Source organism: Aspergillus tubingensis (genome assembly GCF_013340325.1).
Source record: "Aspergillus tubingensis WU-2223L DNA, scaffold_9, whole genome shotgun sequence".
NCBI lineage: Eukaryota > Fungi > Ascomycota > Eurotiomycetes > Eurotiales > Aspergillaceae > Aspergillus > Aspergillus tubingensis.
Genome location: NW_023336283.1, coordinates 2740431 through 2755615, shown reverse-complemented (window position 1 = coordinate 2755615; position 15185 = coordinate 2740431). Strand labels below are relative to the sequence as shown.

Genomic DNA, 15185 nt, shown 5'->3' with positions numbered 1-15185 from the left:
ATGGCCGCTTCATTTTCTTACGCTCAAGCAGCAAAGGGCATTGCTCCCGCGCAGTCCCCCGCAAAGACATCACCGGAAGAACAGACCCAAGCGGGTTCGAAGCCGGAGGAGCAGAGTGTGGACTCTAGCTCGCAGACGAATGCAGATGCCGTGCCTTCTAAGGCCGAAACAGCCCAGGAAACCGAGGTGACCCACACTATCGAGAAGGAAGTCGAATCTACAGCTACCAAGGCCAACGCTTCTGAAGCATCAAGTGATGGCAACTCTTCCACGTCATCTGTCCCCAAGGATGAGGACGGAACAGATACCCCCAACGGTACTTCGGAATCTACCTGGGACAACAAGTCCCAAGCCTCGGGTACCGAGAAGACGAATACTGGGGCAGACAGCACGAAGGACAAGAACGCTGAGAAGGAAAAGGCTGTTCCTGCTAAGGAGCTGAAGGCTGCCCCGCTCCCTTCCGTGAACATCTGGCAGCAGCGGAAAGAGGCGCAGGAGGCCAAGGCCAAGGCCGTTGCCGCATTGAAGCCTGCCTCCAAGGGCACCTCAAAGACTGCGTCCGCCGCTTCCTCAGTGTCTGGTGATCATCAAGCCGAGTCGAAACCGGCCTCCAAGAAGAAGGGATCTGACGTTCCTTCGGAGGGCGCCAAAGACCGGAAGAAGGCTGACGGAAGTAAGGGACGTGATGATGGCGCCAGCATCCCTCCTGTTGGAGACGAGAGCCTCTGGCCTACACCCCAGGTTGCTCAGGGTGAAGAGAAGAAGAAGGCTCAGGAGAAGACAGAGAAGAGCCCTGTCATCCGCCCTCACGGCAAGGAGAAGTGGATGCCCGTTCCTTACGTTCCCACCGCTGTGTTCAACACCCCTCTCCCCTCTGCTCGTAGAGGCGGAAGGGCTGCTCGTGGTGGACGCGAAAACTCCCGCAATGGAACGCATGGCGCTGGAGCCGGTGCTGATAAGGCTTCCGGCCAGGCTGCACAGGGCTCTACGGCAAAGCAGGCTACCTCTGCTGACAGAGGAAGAAACGAGCAGAACTCCGGTCGCGCCAACTCGCTTCCCGCCCAGTCAAGACGCTCCAACAGCGCCGATGCTGGACTGCCAGATGCGCGTAAACACCAGGCAGCGGACCGCAACCGCGGGCCCAAGGGAGAGAACGCAAATGGAGCACCGGCCGGAAGAAACGCTAACGGGGCAGACACTTTCCCCCGCCACCATGCCAAGCAGTTCGCCAAGGGCCATGATGCAGGCCACAAGGGTGGTGAGTCTCGTAACCCTCAGCTTTCCGTGGATGCCCAGGCCGGTCCTCGCCAGGACCGTCGCTTCGAGAATGGCCCCAAGTCGGCGGATTTTGCTAGCTTCCACGCCGACCGCGAGCGCAAAGAGAAGGACTTCCCTCGTGAGTCGCGTCCCGAGAGAGGACGTGGCGGACATCGGGGAGGCCGTGGAGGCCATGCTGGCTTCAATGGTGCTCAGAACGCCCACTTCCCCAACAACCACATGTCGCACCACAACTTCATGCACCCCAAGTTCGGCTTCAACGATCGCCAGAGGTCGCAACAACATGGCCCGGTAAATGGTTCCGGAGGCCACAGAATGAACATCAGGTCGCCTTCCCTGCCGAACTCCACTGCCATGTACGGCGTCTACCCCTACCCTGGTGATATCAACACAATGTACGGCTACCAGCCTATGCATGCTGGGCCGATGACCGCATACCCCTATTCCGGCCAGTACTACGACCCTTACTCCCAGATTGGCATGATCTCGATGCAGGTCGAGTACTACTTCTCCGTGGATAACTTGTGCAAGGATCTCTTCCTCCGCAAACACATGGACTCCCAGGGTTACGTTGGGCTGGCTTTCATTGCCAACTTCAAGCGCGTCAAGAGCTTGACCGATGACTTCGAGCTTTTGCGCCATGTTGCTCGCCAGCTGAGGAGCGTCGAGTATGTTCAAGCTGAAGATGGGCTGGACCGTCTGCGGCCGAGAGACAAGTGGGAGCAATGGGTTCTCCCTATGGACCAGCGTGATCCTTCTGCCCAGAATGATGGCCCTTCTCCTAGCAGTTCTGTGAAGCCTGAAGATGTCTACGTTGATGGGGCTGTCAATGGACAAGTCCCCAACGGTACCGCTGACTTCAACGGTGCCAAGACGTCGCTATCGTCTACTGCTCCGGAGTTTTCTCCTGCCGGCACCCAGAATGGCCAGACTGAAATCACAAATGTACGAAATCCCCGGTGATGGTCGACTCTATCCCCTTGCTACTTTTGATGGACTACGGCCGTGCTGTTTGTGCCCACTTTCGCACAAAGCATCCGGCAGTTGGCATCCTTCAATACTGTTTCAAATCTGTACGAGGCATCTGTTAACGTCTTTGAACAGCAGGCTGAATAAATTGGTGCATTGTTGAATTCTTCTTCGTTCCCGGGACCTCAACAATTGTCCTTTCAGGTGTGCAAGACTGGAATGATATCTTCGGTTAACCTCACTGACTCCTCGGCAGTCTAATCATGAAATATGCGAGGCCTGAACCAATATGCTGCTCATATGTCAGATTGCGAAAGCTCAAGATTATCCGGGTCGAGAAGAACATCTCACTAATCTGTCTCTTTCCTTACTTTCGACGACTTCTACACGCTTCGATTACGAGCACTCGATAAGCGATTTTCGAAACGGCAACCCAAGACGGTGACCGTGGAATGGATGTTCTGTACCAAATCTGGTCACGTTTCTTGGTCCAAAATTTCAATGCACAAATGTACAATGAATTTAAGAGTCTAGCGTTTGATGATTTCTTTGCACGAAACGTCAGCGGCGGCTTCTTCAGTCTTCACCTTTTGCGGCAACTTTCGACGAGCGGCAGGGGTTTGGGAAAGCTTATCGGTTTTCAAAGAACTGAGCGAAAGCGATCCTCTTGATACCCAAGCTACGCTTAGGCTGTCTCAGACCCTGTTCGCTATGGTGAAGTCCCTGTCCGAACCCAAGTGCACCAAAAGACCGTACCTGGGATGATAGCCTGAGAGCCGAGCTGGAAAAGTAATTATGTCGTTTCTTTTCGTTCTATTACTCTTCTATTTCCGCTCACCCTGTCTCCTCTACCATCTATGTTACTATTGTCGCTTTTTTTTTTCTGCTTATGACTTGCATTTATCTTCTTATTTCTTCGCCGACATGTGTCCATTGAAGTGGAACATTCATGCACATGGGAAGTCTCGGCATATCTTCTTTGTTTCCTTCGCATTTTCCTATTTCAGTCATGGGAGGTTTCGAAAATTTCTGGAGTCCGGGCATGTTTTACTGGGCAGTGTTTATCTGCTCTTGATGCTTGCTTTGAGGTACGCCGGGCTGAAATTCTTTCCACGACCATAGAATGTTCATCCGGGTTATTTGCTTTTTAATACCGTGGTATTGTTTACCCTTCTTGTGTCGATGTTTAGTACGAATGAAACCAGAAAACCCAAAAAGGATAAACAGCTCCTTTCTCTTCTTCATTTCCAACCTTTTTCACTCAAACTTAACCGAACGGTCCTTCCCAGACGGTGGGGGAGATGCTCGGCAAGCTGCACGAACGTTTTGCTCGCACTGCTATGAGGACTTGATATAGGCGTCTCTGCTGACTTGGCCTGGTTACCCTGGGCTTGATGGTGACGCCTTGATGGTGATGCCCTGTTGACATTCCATCTTTCTTTGCCTTTTCATACCGGTGGTCTTATCTGACGAGAGTTTTGCGCATCACATTATGGGTGATCTATTAGTTGGGTCGGGGTGAGACGAGTAGCCCGAGGTAAAGAAAAACAAGATCAAATGCATTATAGCTCAGGAGTCTTGTTTTGCTTTGTGAACTTACGGAACGCAGTTCTAATATATATAGTTATACTACCATCTACCTTAAAATCCGCATGAGACACGTGAATGCAATCATTCTAAATATAAATTAGGCAGTAGATAGTTATTCCTGGAGTATGGAGTAGAGCTGCAGGGTCCGCATCCTGAAGTCGCTGATTCAGCAATAATGCCTGAGGCTAAAACCGGAGCGGCCAGCCAGCTTCACCCGAGCGGCTTGAGCTTCACTCCGGGCTTCTCCAGTGTCTCCGATCAGGCCAGTTTAATCCTTCTCTACCCCCTCCCAGATTCCTGTCTACCACAATGGATGTGGCCTCTCGACAGACAATGAGGCTGATTCGGCCCTCAAATAACCGATCCCTTCTCTCCAGCCCTCGCATTGCCGGCGCTGCTCTCCCGACTACATACCCTCTGAACCGCATTCGACGGAGAAATGCTTCCAGCACCCCTCGCAGACTTGCCCCAGAGACCTCATTTCTGCCCTTAGGCTCTGGGTCCTCATCCAGTGCACCTCCCACCTACTTCTCCAATCGCACCTCCCTTCCAGTCAACACCGTTGTTCGCTTCGTCCCCCAACAGACAGCATGGATCGTCGAGCGGATGGGCAAGTTCCATCGGATTCTAGAACCCGGTCTCGCGATCTTGATCCCATTCTTGGACCGGATTGCCTATGTTAAGAGTTTGAAGGAGTCGGCTATCGAGATACCCAGTCAGAATGCCATCACGGCCGACAATGTCACCTTGGAATTGGATGGTGTGTTGTACACGAGGGTCTTTGACGCGTATAAAGCCAGGTGAGTACGATGCGGCAGGGTTATTGTGCATATATTCCTGAAGAGGGCCATCCTCTTTCAAGTGTTGGATAGAAACTGACCATGCGACTCTTCGGGCTTCAGTTACGGAGTGGAGGATGCCGAGTATGCCATTTCTCAGCTTGCGCAGACGACCATGCGTTCGGAAATCGGACAGCTTACCCTGGATCACGTCTTGAAGGAGCGCGCTACGTTAAATACCAACATCACACAGGCCATCAACGAGGCTGCGCGCGATTGGGGTGTTGTGTGTCTGCGGTACGAGATTAGGGATATTCACGCCCCGGAGGGTGTTGTTGCGGCCATGCACCGCCAGGTTACGGCAGAGCGATCGAAGCGCGCCGAGATTCTCGAGTCCGAAGGTCAGCGACAGAGCGCAATCAACATTGCGGAAGGTCGCAAGCAGTCCGTCATCCTGGCTTCCGAGGCTATGCGGACCGAACAGATCAACCGTGCTGCGGGTGAGGCCGAGGCCATCCTGCTGAAGGCCCAGGCGACCGCCAGAGGTATTGACGCCGTCGCTCAGGCGATTGAGGCTGGTAAGGACAATGCTTACGGCGCTGTCAGCCTCAGCGTTGCTGAGAAGTACGTTGATGCCTTCTCCAACCTTGCCAAGGAGGGTACTGCCGTGGTTGTTCCCGGTAACGTTGGTGACATGGGTGGCATGATTGCCAATGCCATGGCTGTGTACGGCAAGATCAATGAGAGCCAGGCCAAGACCATCGCGGCGAAGTCCCTGGGAGTCCAGGAGCCGGTCCAGAAGGAGACCGCTTCCACCAGCACCAAGTCGGAGCACACACCAGAGTACGACAACGTCGATGCGGAGAAGGAACACAAGACTCCTGACGCCGTTCAGGATGTTCTAGAAGGGTTCGACCAGGTTAGCCAACAGAAACACCAATGAACAAAGCGGCATCCATGTTCTTCTAGCTTTTCTTAGCCTTGTTGTTTGACTATGATTGACCATTCTCCCTTTGCGGTTGCCTCTTTATAATCACCGATTACGAAACTTCTGGATGAATCGCCCATTATCCTACCCATTTTGTATCTCTATTGCCCTATGTGCCCCGTCAGGTACTGATGCATGATGCTTCGGGAGTTCTACTCGAATGAGAGCTACGGCTACCGGGTGTTGAGCTCATGCATCACTTCTAGCAGTTGGCGGAACGGGCGTCAGTCTTTGTCTGGATCATGTACAGTAGACAAAAGTGGATTCCAGGGACCTTCCTCGTTCTCTATCGTAGACAGCGTAGAAATTATCGACGGTAATCTCCGTCAACAACTTTCTTCATCAACTTTAACCCTTAACTTTAGAGCCCTGGGATCGGCGGCAGAAGCTCGGGCCACCGCCTCCCGCGCCGCCCATCCTGGGGATCGCGACTTTCATTCATTGAAACCAAGGCGCGCCCTCTCATCGCCCGTTTTCCTTGCGCTGAATCCCTCCCGATCCCTTTCCTCGTCTGCCTTCCCCACGAGCTCCTCTCCTGCGTCTCACCAATTTACTCGCGATCGGACGGGCCCCGTTACCCGATGAGCTAGGAAGGACAAAGCTTCTTCTTTGCGATGGTACAAATAAGTTAATCCTCGAATCAGCACCTGCAACTACGCTACACTACACTACTATCAGGCACACACATACCACACCTACTTCGCCAGCGAACCCACCGATCTCGGACACTCACAGACACACAGAGAGAGATAGAAAGAGGAGGAATCATCTATAACACAGGGCATCGACGGTGTCTCCGCCATGCATATCATTAAGCCCGTTTGGCTGACACATGGGGGTAATGTTTTCTTCCTTCCTCTCTCTCCTCCCTTTTGGGTCGCCTACCAGACGATAACTGGATGCGTTGTCGAGTATATTGTATCCTATCTGTTGTTATCCTGGCATTGACGCAACCCTTCTTCTTGTTTCTTAACTTTCACAATCAAAGTATTCAGTTATCGGCTAACGCTCTTTCCCTTTTATCTTGTTATACAGGCGAACGGAAGGATTTCGAAGTCTATAGTTGTGATGTATCCCCCGATGGGAGTCGCTTGGTGACAGCTGCTGGAGGTCAGTTCCGGATCATACTACACATCCCCTTTACCTACGATTGTTTGCGGGTTCGAAAGCTATGGAATCATTTATTGACAAAAGTTGTATGTACGATACAGATGGATACGTTCGGATATGGTCGACAGAGGCGATCTGCAACACCGACGACCCGGACCAAGCCAGTAAGCCGAAACAGCTGGCGTCGATGAGCAATCACTCTGGAACGATACATACGGTGCGGTTCTCGCCAAATGGGAAATACCTTGCCTCGGGGGCGGATGATAAGATTGTGTGCATTTATACATTGGATGCGAATCCACCATCTCATGCGTCGACGTTTGGTAGGTGATGCGAGTGGCTTGTTGGTTGTGGATACGGTTTGGGGTGGTGTTGACTGATGTTTTTGCGTGTTTAGGGTCCAACGAGGCACCTCCTGTGGAGAACTGGCGCACGATTCGGAGATTGATCGGTCACGATAACGATGTTCAGGATCTGGGATGGTCGTACGATTCTTCGATATTGGTTTCGGTTGGATTGGATTCGAAGGTTGTCGTGTGGTCGGGGACTACGTTTGAGAAGCTCAAGACCCTTTCTATTCACCAGAGTCACGTCAAGGGCATTACATTTGATCCGGCGAATAAGTACTTTGCTACGGCCAGCGATGATCGCACTGTTCGGATCTTCCGCTTTACATCTCCTGCGCCGAATTCCAGCGCTCATGACCAAATGAACAACTTCGTCCTTGAGCAGACTATCTCCGCGCCGTTTTCGAATTCCCCTTTGACGGCCTACTTCCGCCGGTGTTCCTGGTCGCCAGATGGTATGCACATCGCAGCGGCCAATGCGGTGAACGGCCCCGTCAGCTCGGTTGCGATCATCAACCGGGGCTCGTGGGATGGCGACATCAATCTTATTGGGCATGAAGCACCGGTCGAAGTTTGCGCTTTCTCTCCGCGGTTGTACTCGCCCCAACCGATCACCAAACCGGCAGTGGATAGCCAAGGCCAGGTGGTGCACAACTCCGTCACGGTTATTGCATGCGCGGGCGGTGATAAGTCACTCAGCATTTGGATCACCAGTAACCCGAGGCCTATCGTGGTTGCCCAGGAACTGGCTGCCAAGTCCATTTCCGACCTGGCATGGAGTCCGGATGGCAAATGCCTTTATGCAACTGCCCTCGACGGCACAATCCTTGCAGTGCGGTTCGAAGATGGGGATCTAGGCTATGCGATGGAGATGGAGGAGAATGAAAGATCGCTTACCAAGTTTGGCACGAATCGAAAGGGCGCCGGCATCACCGAGACCACGGACGGATTGCTTCTTGAGGAGAAGAGTAAAGCTGGAGAGATCAAGGGAGTCGAAGGTCGCATGGGTGCTTTGATGGGTGACGATCATGCGGCTGCAGACAGCACGGCCAATGGAAAGCCTGGCTCAGGAGCATCGAATGGCGTCACGCCAGCTCGAGCAGCGTCCCCTACGCCGGATACACAAAAGTCTCAGCCGAACGGAACCGCAGGCACGCCCGCAGCACAGGAGCCGGAGAAGCCCGACCCATACCAGGCTAAGCTGGAAAGGCTGAAGCAGCGTCCAACGTATACGAAGGATGGAAAGAAGCGAATCGCCCCCCTTCTGGTATCGGGTGCTGGAGCGGCTGAATCCTCTCTTCCACAAGCCCGACTCATGGCGTCGGTCAGTAGCCAAGTCAAGGCCGACACACCGCAATCGATTGTGGACCTCTCCAAGCCTTTCGATGGGCTACCCAAGGGTGGTCTGGCAGCCCTGCTTTTCGGAAACAAGCGCAAACTCGCTCAGTTAGAAGGGGATGACGATGGGCAGGTTGAGAAGCGCGTGGCGCTGGCCAGCCAAAACGGAGCCACCCCGATTCTGGCAAGCACGCCCGACGGTCTACTTCCTGCTCAACCGCAGCCCGCTCCCACCGGTCAGCAACAAACGCCAGAGTTCATTCGCCCAGCTGTTATGAATCCTTGCATGGCAATCAGTCAGCTTCGGTTGGCGGTACCGAAGGTCCGCAGTCAAATAGTACGAGCCATCGATCCGACTGGGAAACCGACAGAGCCCAATGCGCCGGGGGAAACCAACAAGTCGCGGGTTGACGTGGTTTTCGAAGCACGCAATCCATCTCCGGCCAGCTTGACGGGGCGTGCGATTGATCGAGAACCGGTGCGGCTCACGCTTTTCCGCGGCGAGCAGCCCTTGTGGCAAGACTTCCTCCCGCGCACTGTTCTTCTGGTAACAGGTAATTTGAGCATGTGGGCTGCAGCTTGCGAAGACGGATCGGTGTACATCTGGACGCCAGCTGGGCGTCGGCTAGTCAGCGCCTTGGTACTCGAGGCACAGCCAGTGATTCTAGAGTGCAATGGTCCCTGGATTCTCTGTATCTCAGCTGTGGGCATGTGCTATGTCTGGAATGTGAAACATCTTTCCTCTCCACATCCGCCTATTTCATTGCAGCCAGTGCTTGATGCTGCCGTTCACACTTTGGGCGCACACCCGAGCGCTGCGCCCGCCATCACAAACGCCCGAATCAACTCCGAAGGTCGTGTGGTGGTTGCTTTGTCTAATGGTGAGGGATACTCCTATTCACCGTCCATGTACACCTGGCAGCGGATCTCGGAGTCTTGGTGGGCAGTTGGCAGTCAGTACTGGAACACCACGGAAGCGCCTGTGGGCAATCTCCAGTCGACAGACTCGCAGGACAAAGACGCCAAGGCAGCTGTGTCGGCAGGAATTGTTCCTTTCCTGGAGCGCAACACCACGAATGAGACGCTGCTGCGTGGACGTGCCTACTTCCTTCAGCGACTGATCAAGGTACTGCTGTCGCGGGAGGGATATGAGAGCTTCGAGTCTAGCGTTTCTATCGCTCACCTCGAGAATCGCCTTGCTGCCGCGTTGTCTCTAGGCGCCAAGGAAGAGTTCCGACTGTATCTGTCGATGTACGCTAAGCGGATCGGGGCAGAGGGGCTGAAGATGAAGGTCGAAGAGCTGCTGAAGGGATTGATTGGTGGGCTGTTTGAAGAGGAGGATGCAGACGCGGTCCGCCGGTTACAGGACAACGAGCAGGACGACCGGAATTGGCGCGAAAGCTCCGAGACCCTCTGTGGCTGGCCACGGGAGGTGTTGTTGAAGGAGGTGATCCTTGCTCTTGGTATGTTTCTCTGCTCCGATTTTTAATCTTCTTATAAAACTAACATGGTATAGGCAAACATCGTGATCTGCAACGTGTGACGGTGCCTTATGCGAAGCTGCTGGGAGTTGTGGACAACGAGTCTGAAGCTGGAGATGCCATGGAAACCTAAGTCGGGGGGTTAGGGTATCATGTTCGATTGTTTGCTAGGCGTTCAGCTGGCGTTGACTGGGTATTGATTATTCTATACTAGTCTGGAATGACTGGGTTTATGGGTTGGGATATGGAGGGCATTCATGTCATACTTGCGCTGCTGCTTTGCACACTGTGTATTGTTTCTGTATTATATCATATTATGTTGGTGATGCCTGTGTGGTTGATGGTGTCTCCTGTTTTTCTTCATTGATAGCATTGATGCTTGTTTACTGGAGATGGGTGCGATGCGAATCCCATTACTTCAGCACTCTTATGATAATTATCCCGGACTGGAGAGATATATAAGAGGACCTTCTGCCACTGTCACTGACCACAGGAGTCATCCTTTCATGCCAAATTTAGGGTCAAGCAGAAAGAGCAGTACTGTATGACTCGTTTAAATATACGGTACTATTGGCAATGTTCACCGAATTTTCAGAGGTAATGAGGCTCTGGTGTGTGCTGGAGATATACAATATTTAACGATGTAATGGTTATCTGGGGCCCAGTTTCGGCCGCCCTCACGCCGTTTTACGAGTCTCTCTCACCAGCTCCTGTCTTGACATCACATGTGTCAGTGCACACAACACCAAGGGTTTTCGGGCCTGACGCTAGTGCAACAGGTGCCGAGCATGTTCAACTTCGCTGCTGAGGGACTCTGTTCCTGTCGCTGAAAAGGGATGCCGTTTTTGGGTTTTGAGGAATCCGTCATTGACGAGGGCGAGATGCCTATAGAGAGCATTATCGGGCTAAAGTAGAGAACTAGAGAACCTAGATTACTCTCGGCTCCGGCAGAAGCGGTACAGCAACACTACACAGGAAGGCGAAGAAGTTAAAACGAGACTCGTGTCTACTGGGATAGTAGGTAATAAAGTATTCCCTCTTCTTTTTTTTTTTTTTTTCCCCCTTTGCGTGGCGGTGCGAAATTCGACGCGGTAAGAAGGGGCGACATTGCCCGGAGATCAGATACACAAGCTCGTTAGAGTCATTCTGGAAGTGGTTGCATTCGGTTCTGAAGCAAGAGTTTATAGTAAATTTAAATAAGAAGATCCAAATAAAAGTATAAGATATAAACTGATAACATCTCTCTGTTCTAATTTAAGATAAGAAAATCATTCTTCATATACAGGTCATTGCCATAGTGGCCGAGGAGAAAAAAACTTAGAGCTTTTTACAGTGACTGAAGAGGGAAATTATATATCAAGGATGTCATTAAGCTTATGCCAGTTCTTTTAACCACCACTGAGATGAGTTTTTTGAAGTGTAGTATATAGTTAGCTTCTTTTTTTCTGCCTGCCTGTTATCATTACAGTAAGTTATACCGGAGTACTCCTCACTCTCACTTGAGATGGTGATCGAGACCCGTCAGACCAAATTTCTTCTATGTCACCTATTTTCTGTATGATGGACTCGTTTATACATAGTGAGAGTTCATTTTAGCGTAGTAATTGGACCTTTAAATCGACCCGAGTGTTGTTCGCGAACCGGACGCTCCACTGCCAATCCATATCAGTAAATAAACCAATCAAAAGGTCTTTCCCACGTAATTGGTATCCACATCTCTTCAACGGTTGACGGTGACATGATGTATGCGGTAGTCGTAGCATTCACATCCCTTGGACGCACTTCAGCAAAACTTCAGTTTCAGGTCGTCCTTGCACTTCTGAGACAAAGGGGAATTTGATGCTGTCTTGAGGTAGCCGGTTGTTCAAAATACAAAGTCTAGCCTTTTTCAAGTGCCATGATCTGGTTTTCTTGCAATCTATAGGCCTTTTTTTTTTTTTTTAATCTATAGTTTTAATCACCCTCCTACCTGAAACCATGTCGGGCCAACATTGTAATTGGGCAGATGCATCCACCTTGATAACAAAATCCAAGGCAATCCCGGCTGTCCCAAAGGTGATGACCACCTCTGGGCTCACAGCGAGACCCAAGTGTCCTTGCCGGCCCGTCGAAGAGTGAATGAAGGATGATATCGGACCATAATGAACATTGCAGATGACATTAACAACGCGTCAAATACGTAGAGGAAGGCTTCATGGGACATGATGTAGCCCCCATAACCATCGATGAACTCTATGACCCGATAGAGAGAACGGATCAATATTAGAATTCCAACAGCGTACAGAGCCCCAAGTAACGTGGTCCAGTGCAACTCAGAGGAAGCCGAAATCAAAGTTTCGTCGCCCATTTCGGATGACGATTCTCTGAGCTTTCGCTTATGGAAAACCGCAGCAGTCACAAGGAATATGCCGAAGAAGATGAGCTGTATGATTAACCCCACAATTGTGATCTGAATTCCAGCTTTGCTTCCTCCGCTAGCCATCATACCCCCACCTGTGGTGAAGAAGATCGGCACTTAAATCAGCGTGGCTCCTCAACAATAGACCAGGAAGGAAGGACAGACGAACCGGCACATTGCGCCATGAAGGACAGTACATCTCCCATTACGAAGATTTTGGTCAGCCACTTCACTGGAATGATGCTCAGATGTTGCCCGCGAAGGCCAGAGATCACCCGACCGAGAACCATATAAATGGAAGCGGCATAAAGGGCAGGGGCGAGAAGGATCGTTAAATTTTGGATGGAGAAGATCAGAATAGAAGTTTCATGGTTGTGTCCAGCGATCCGTGCAATATAGCCGATGACCTGGACTGCCGATGTCTGCGCGTGAGTAAAAAAAAAAAAAAAAAGGAGACGACGAGACATCAGGACTTACATATGCCTCCTATGACAAAAGGAATCCAGTACCACGAATTTGCTCTCATCATGAGATAGCTATGCCAAGTGGTAGCAATCAGGAAGAGAATCAAGAAGATAGCTGCTGCAGGGACCGACGGGTTGTAACCCCAAACGTTGGTTCCCATGGTCTTCCTGCTCTGAAGCCTGCCAGTCGAACGCTTCCTCGGAGTGGATAAATCAACACGCACTTGATAGAAGAACCTGCGTTCGGATGGCCTCCTTGATGAATAAAACAGCGCACTTTGCGATTGGTACGTTCGGTGCAGCTGGACGATTCCGAGGCGTCACACTAAACGACGAGTCACTATACAATTCGGAACTAGGGAGAGGAGTTGAATCTGGGCCCCAGATAGGTACAGCTTTGCAAAGAAAAAAAGTATTCTTTAGCATTGCATCACGGGTCCTTTATAGCATAGCCGACACCACATTTCTCAAGTGTTGTAGTCCTGCCGGCCCTAAATTTAGCCACCTTTTTATCACGCTTAAAAAGAGGAATGTCTCTTTATCTTGACCGTATTCGCATTCGGATACACTCATGGGGCCCCGCGGCCCACTGCACTAACAGTCTAACACATACGGAGTGGCTTCATGATATGAGCTACACCCGGCCCACTTAGCACGGAACTGTAAATTTTGCCCTTGACGCCGAAACTCTATTTGCACTACGTAAGCAAGGCTTAACAACGAATGTTGCCTCGACAAGACTAGGTATGTATTCCGTCCGCATGGAGAAATTGAATTTTCCGGCACTTAACTTGCCACACAATCGTTCATCATTATACGAAGCCAGCAAGTCCGAAGCTACGTGCCCACCTTGTCGCCTAAGAGGCACTGCAATGCGTTGAAATCCGTCACCTTGTGCAATGGGCCCAAGGAGGAGTCATAAGAAATCTCGCAATGGCTGCCGAGAGTGCAAACGAAGGAGAGTCAAAGTATGTATTGCATATGCCAAGTCAGCCTCTCCCAGAGATTGTCGCATGCTAATGATTGTCGGCCTCAAATCAGTGTGATGAGATATATCCTTGCACTAACTGTATCAGACATGGCATAAGCTGCAGTTATGTGGAGAACAATAACATTCCCAGCGTTTCACAATCGCAGCCAACCTCCCAGTCTCTTCCAGCACCATCGGCCAGTGGTTCACTGACGCCAGATTCGTCAACCTCATTCAACCTGCCACTTAGTCCTGAAAACAGAGAGGGCAGAAACGACCGCCAATTATTCGACCTTCTTTCTCGGCCGGTCAATGTTACCGACTCTTCCAAGGACGTTGACTGGCTGTGTGACATTGACTTAATGCATCATTTTTGCACTGCAACTGCCAGCACGTTGGCTATTCGAGAAGATGCTCGTCACACGTGGAGAGTTGAGGTTCCTAGAGAAGGATTCTCAAATCCATACCTCGCGCACGGGATACTAGCGATCTCTGCCCTCCACAAGGCATACCTCTATCCTATGCAGCGAGAACTTTATCTAAGCAGATCTGCCTATCACCAGGCGGAGGGGTTGAGTACTTTTCGTACCGTTATCTGCAACGTCGAGAGTGACACTTGGCCCTCCGTTTTCTGCTTTGCATCCCTCGTGGTGTTTTATACCAGTGCGCTTTCGGTGCGAATAGGCGGAGAAGCCATTCCCTCTCCTATACAGAACATCTCAGAGCTCTTCCTCGTGACGAAGGGCATCGATGCAATACTCGCTCCGTTCATTCCTGCTCTCCGGAAAAGCTTCCTTGCTCCCTTGGTATACAGCGTTTGGCTGGACGATCCATTGAATCGGAACAGGTATGCTACACGCCGCAGTCAATGATGCTGTGGTCTACTACCATCCCTCGTACAAGGTACACAAGTACAGATTGATTGACGTTGATCCGTCCTTACTTTTGTTCGATTAGATCCCACCCTTGTTCAGTACTGCCAGCCGACACTTGGGAACAAATGACGATCCTTAGTCAACTGATCGAATCTTACCCACTGACTCCCGACGAACGGAACGAATATACTCGGTCTTTTTCCAGACTTAGATCTGCAATGAAGCAAATTTCACTGGCAGGACGGGATGTTGAAGCCGGAATGGTCTACATTTGGCCATTTGGTCTCGCAAGGGGGCTGATTGCGGATATTCAACAGCACAGGCCCATCGCTCTTGTTTTTCTAGGGTACTATTGTGTGCCGCTAGCCCTCCTCGACCATTTTTGGTTCATGAAGGGGTGGAGCAAGCGAGTTTTGGAAGATATTGAAGACCACTTGCCAGCTAAGTACTCTTCGTTCTTAGATTGGCCGAAAAGATGTGTCCTCAAATAGGACGCCTGGAAGGCCGCGAACAATAACACGCAAAGGGCACAGAGGCAGAGGGGAAAAGGAAAGGAGGGGTGAGAGAGGGAAGGGCTGATATATAGACTGTCCTGCCT

General features: G+C 51.2%; 4 protein-coding genes across 4 annotated transcripts; 3 read left to right on the top strand and 1 right to left on the bottom strand.

Moving 5' to 3' along the window:
* Nucleotides 1-2241, top strand: AtWU_08979 (La domain family; the record flags this gene model as incomplete). Its single annotated transcript, XM_035504087.1, has 1 exon — nt 1-2241. One exon carries the CDS (start codon nt 1-3, stop codon nt 2239-2241), a length of 2241 nt encoding a protein of 746 aa, XP_035359980.1.
* Nucleotides 2242-4146: 1905 nt separating this feature from the next.
* AtWU_08978 (SPFH domain-containing protein) lies at nt 4147-5559 on the top strand (the record flags this gene model as incomplete). The annotated part of the gene is made up of 2 exons (XM_035504086.1): nt 4147-4637; nt 4740-5559. The coding sequence occupies 2 exons, from the start codon at nt 4147-4149 to the stop codon at nt 5557-5559; spliced, it is 1311 nt and encodes a 436-aa protein (XP_035359979.1).
* Nucleotides 5560-6405: 846 nt separating this feature from the next.
* Nucleotides 6406-10013, top strand: hir1 (putative histone transcription regulator Hir1; the record flags this gene model as incomplete). The annotated part of the gene is made up of 5 exons (XM_035504085.1): nt 6406-6442; nt 6640-6714; nt 6816-7037; nt 7112-9862; nt 9916-10013. The coding sequence occupies 5 exons, from the start codon at nt 6406-6408 to the stop codon at nt 10011-10013; spliced, it is 3183 nt and encodes a 1060-aa protein (XP_035359978.1).
* Nucleotides 10014-11954: 1941 nt separating this feature from the next.
* AtWU_08976 (RTA1 domain-containing protein) lies at nt 11955-12903 on the bottom strand (the record flags this gene model as incomplete). The annotated part of the gene is made up of 3 exons (XM_035504084.1): nt 11955-12373; nt 12448-12690; nt 12756-12903. The coding sequence occupies 3 exons, from the start codon at nt 12901-12903 to the stop codon at nt 11955-11957; spliced, it is 810 nt and encodes a 269-aa protein (XP_035359977.1).
* Between the last annotated feature and the right edge of the window lie 2282 nt (nt 12904-15185).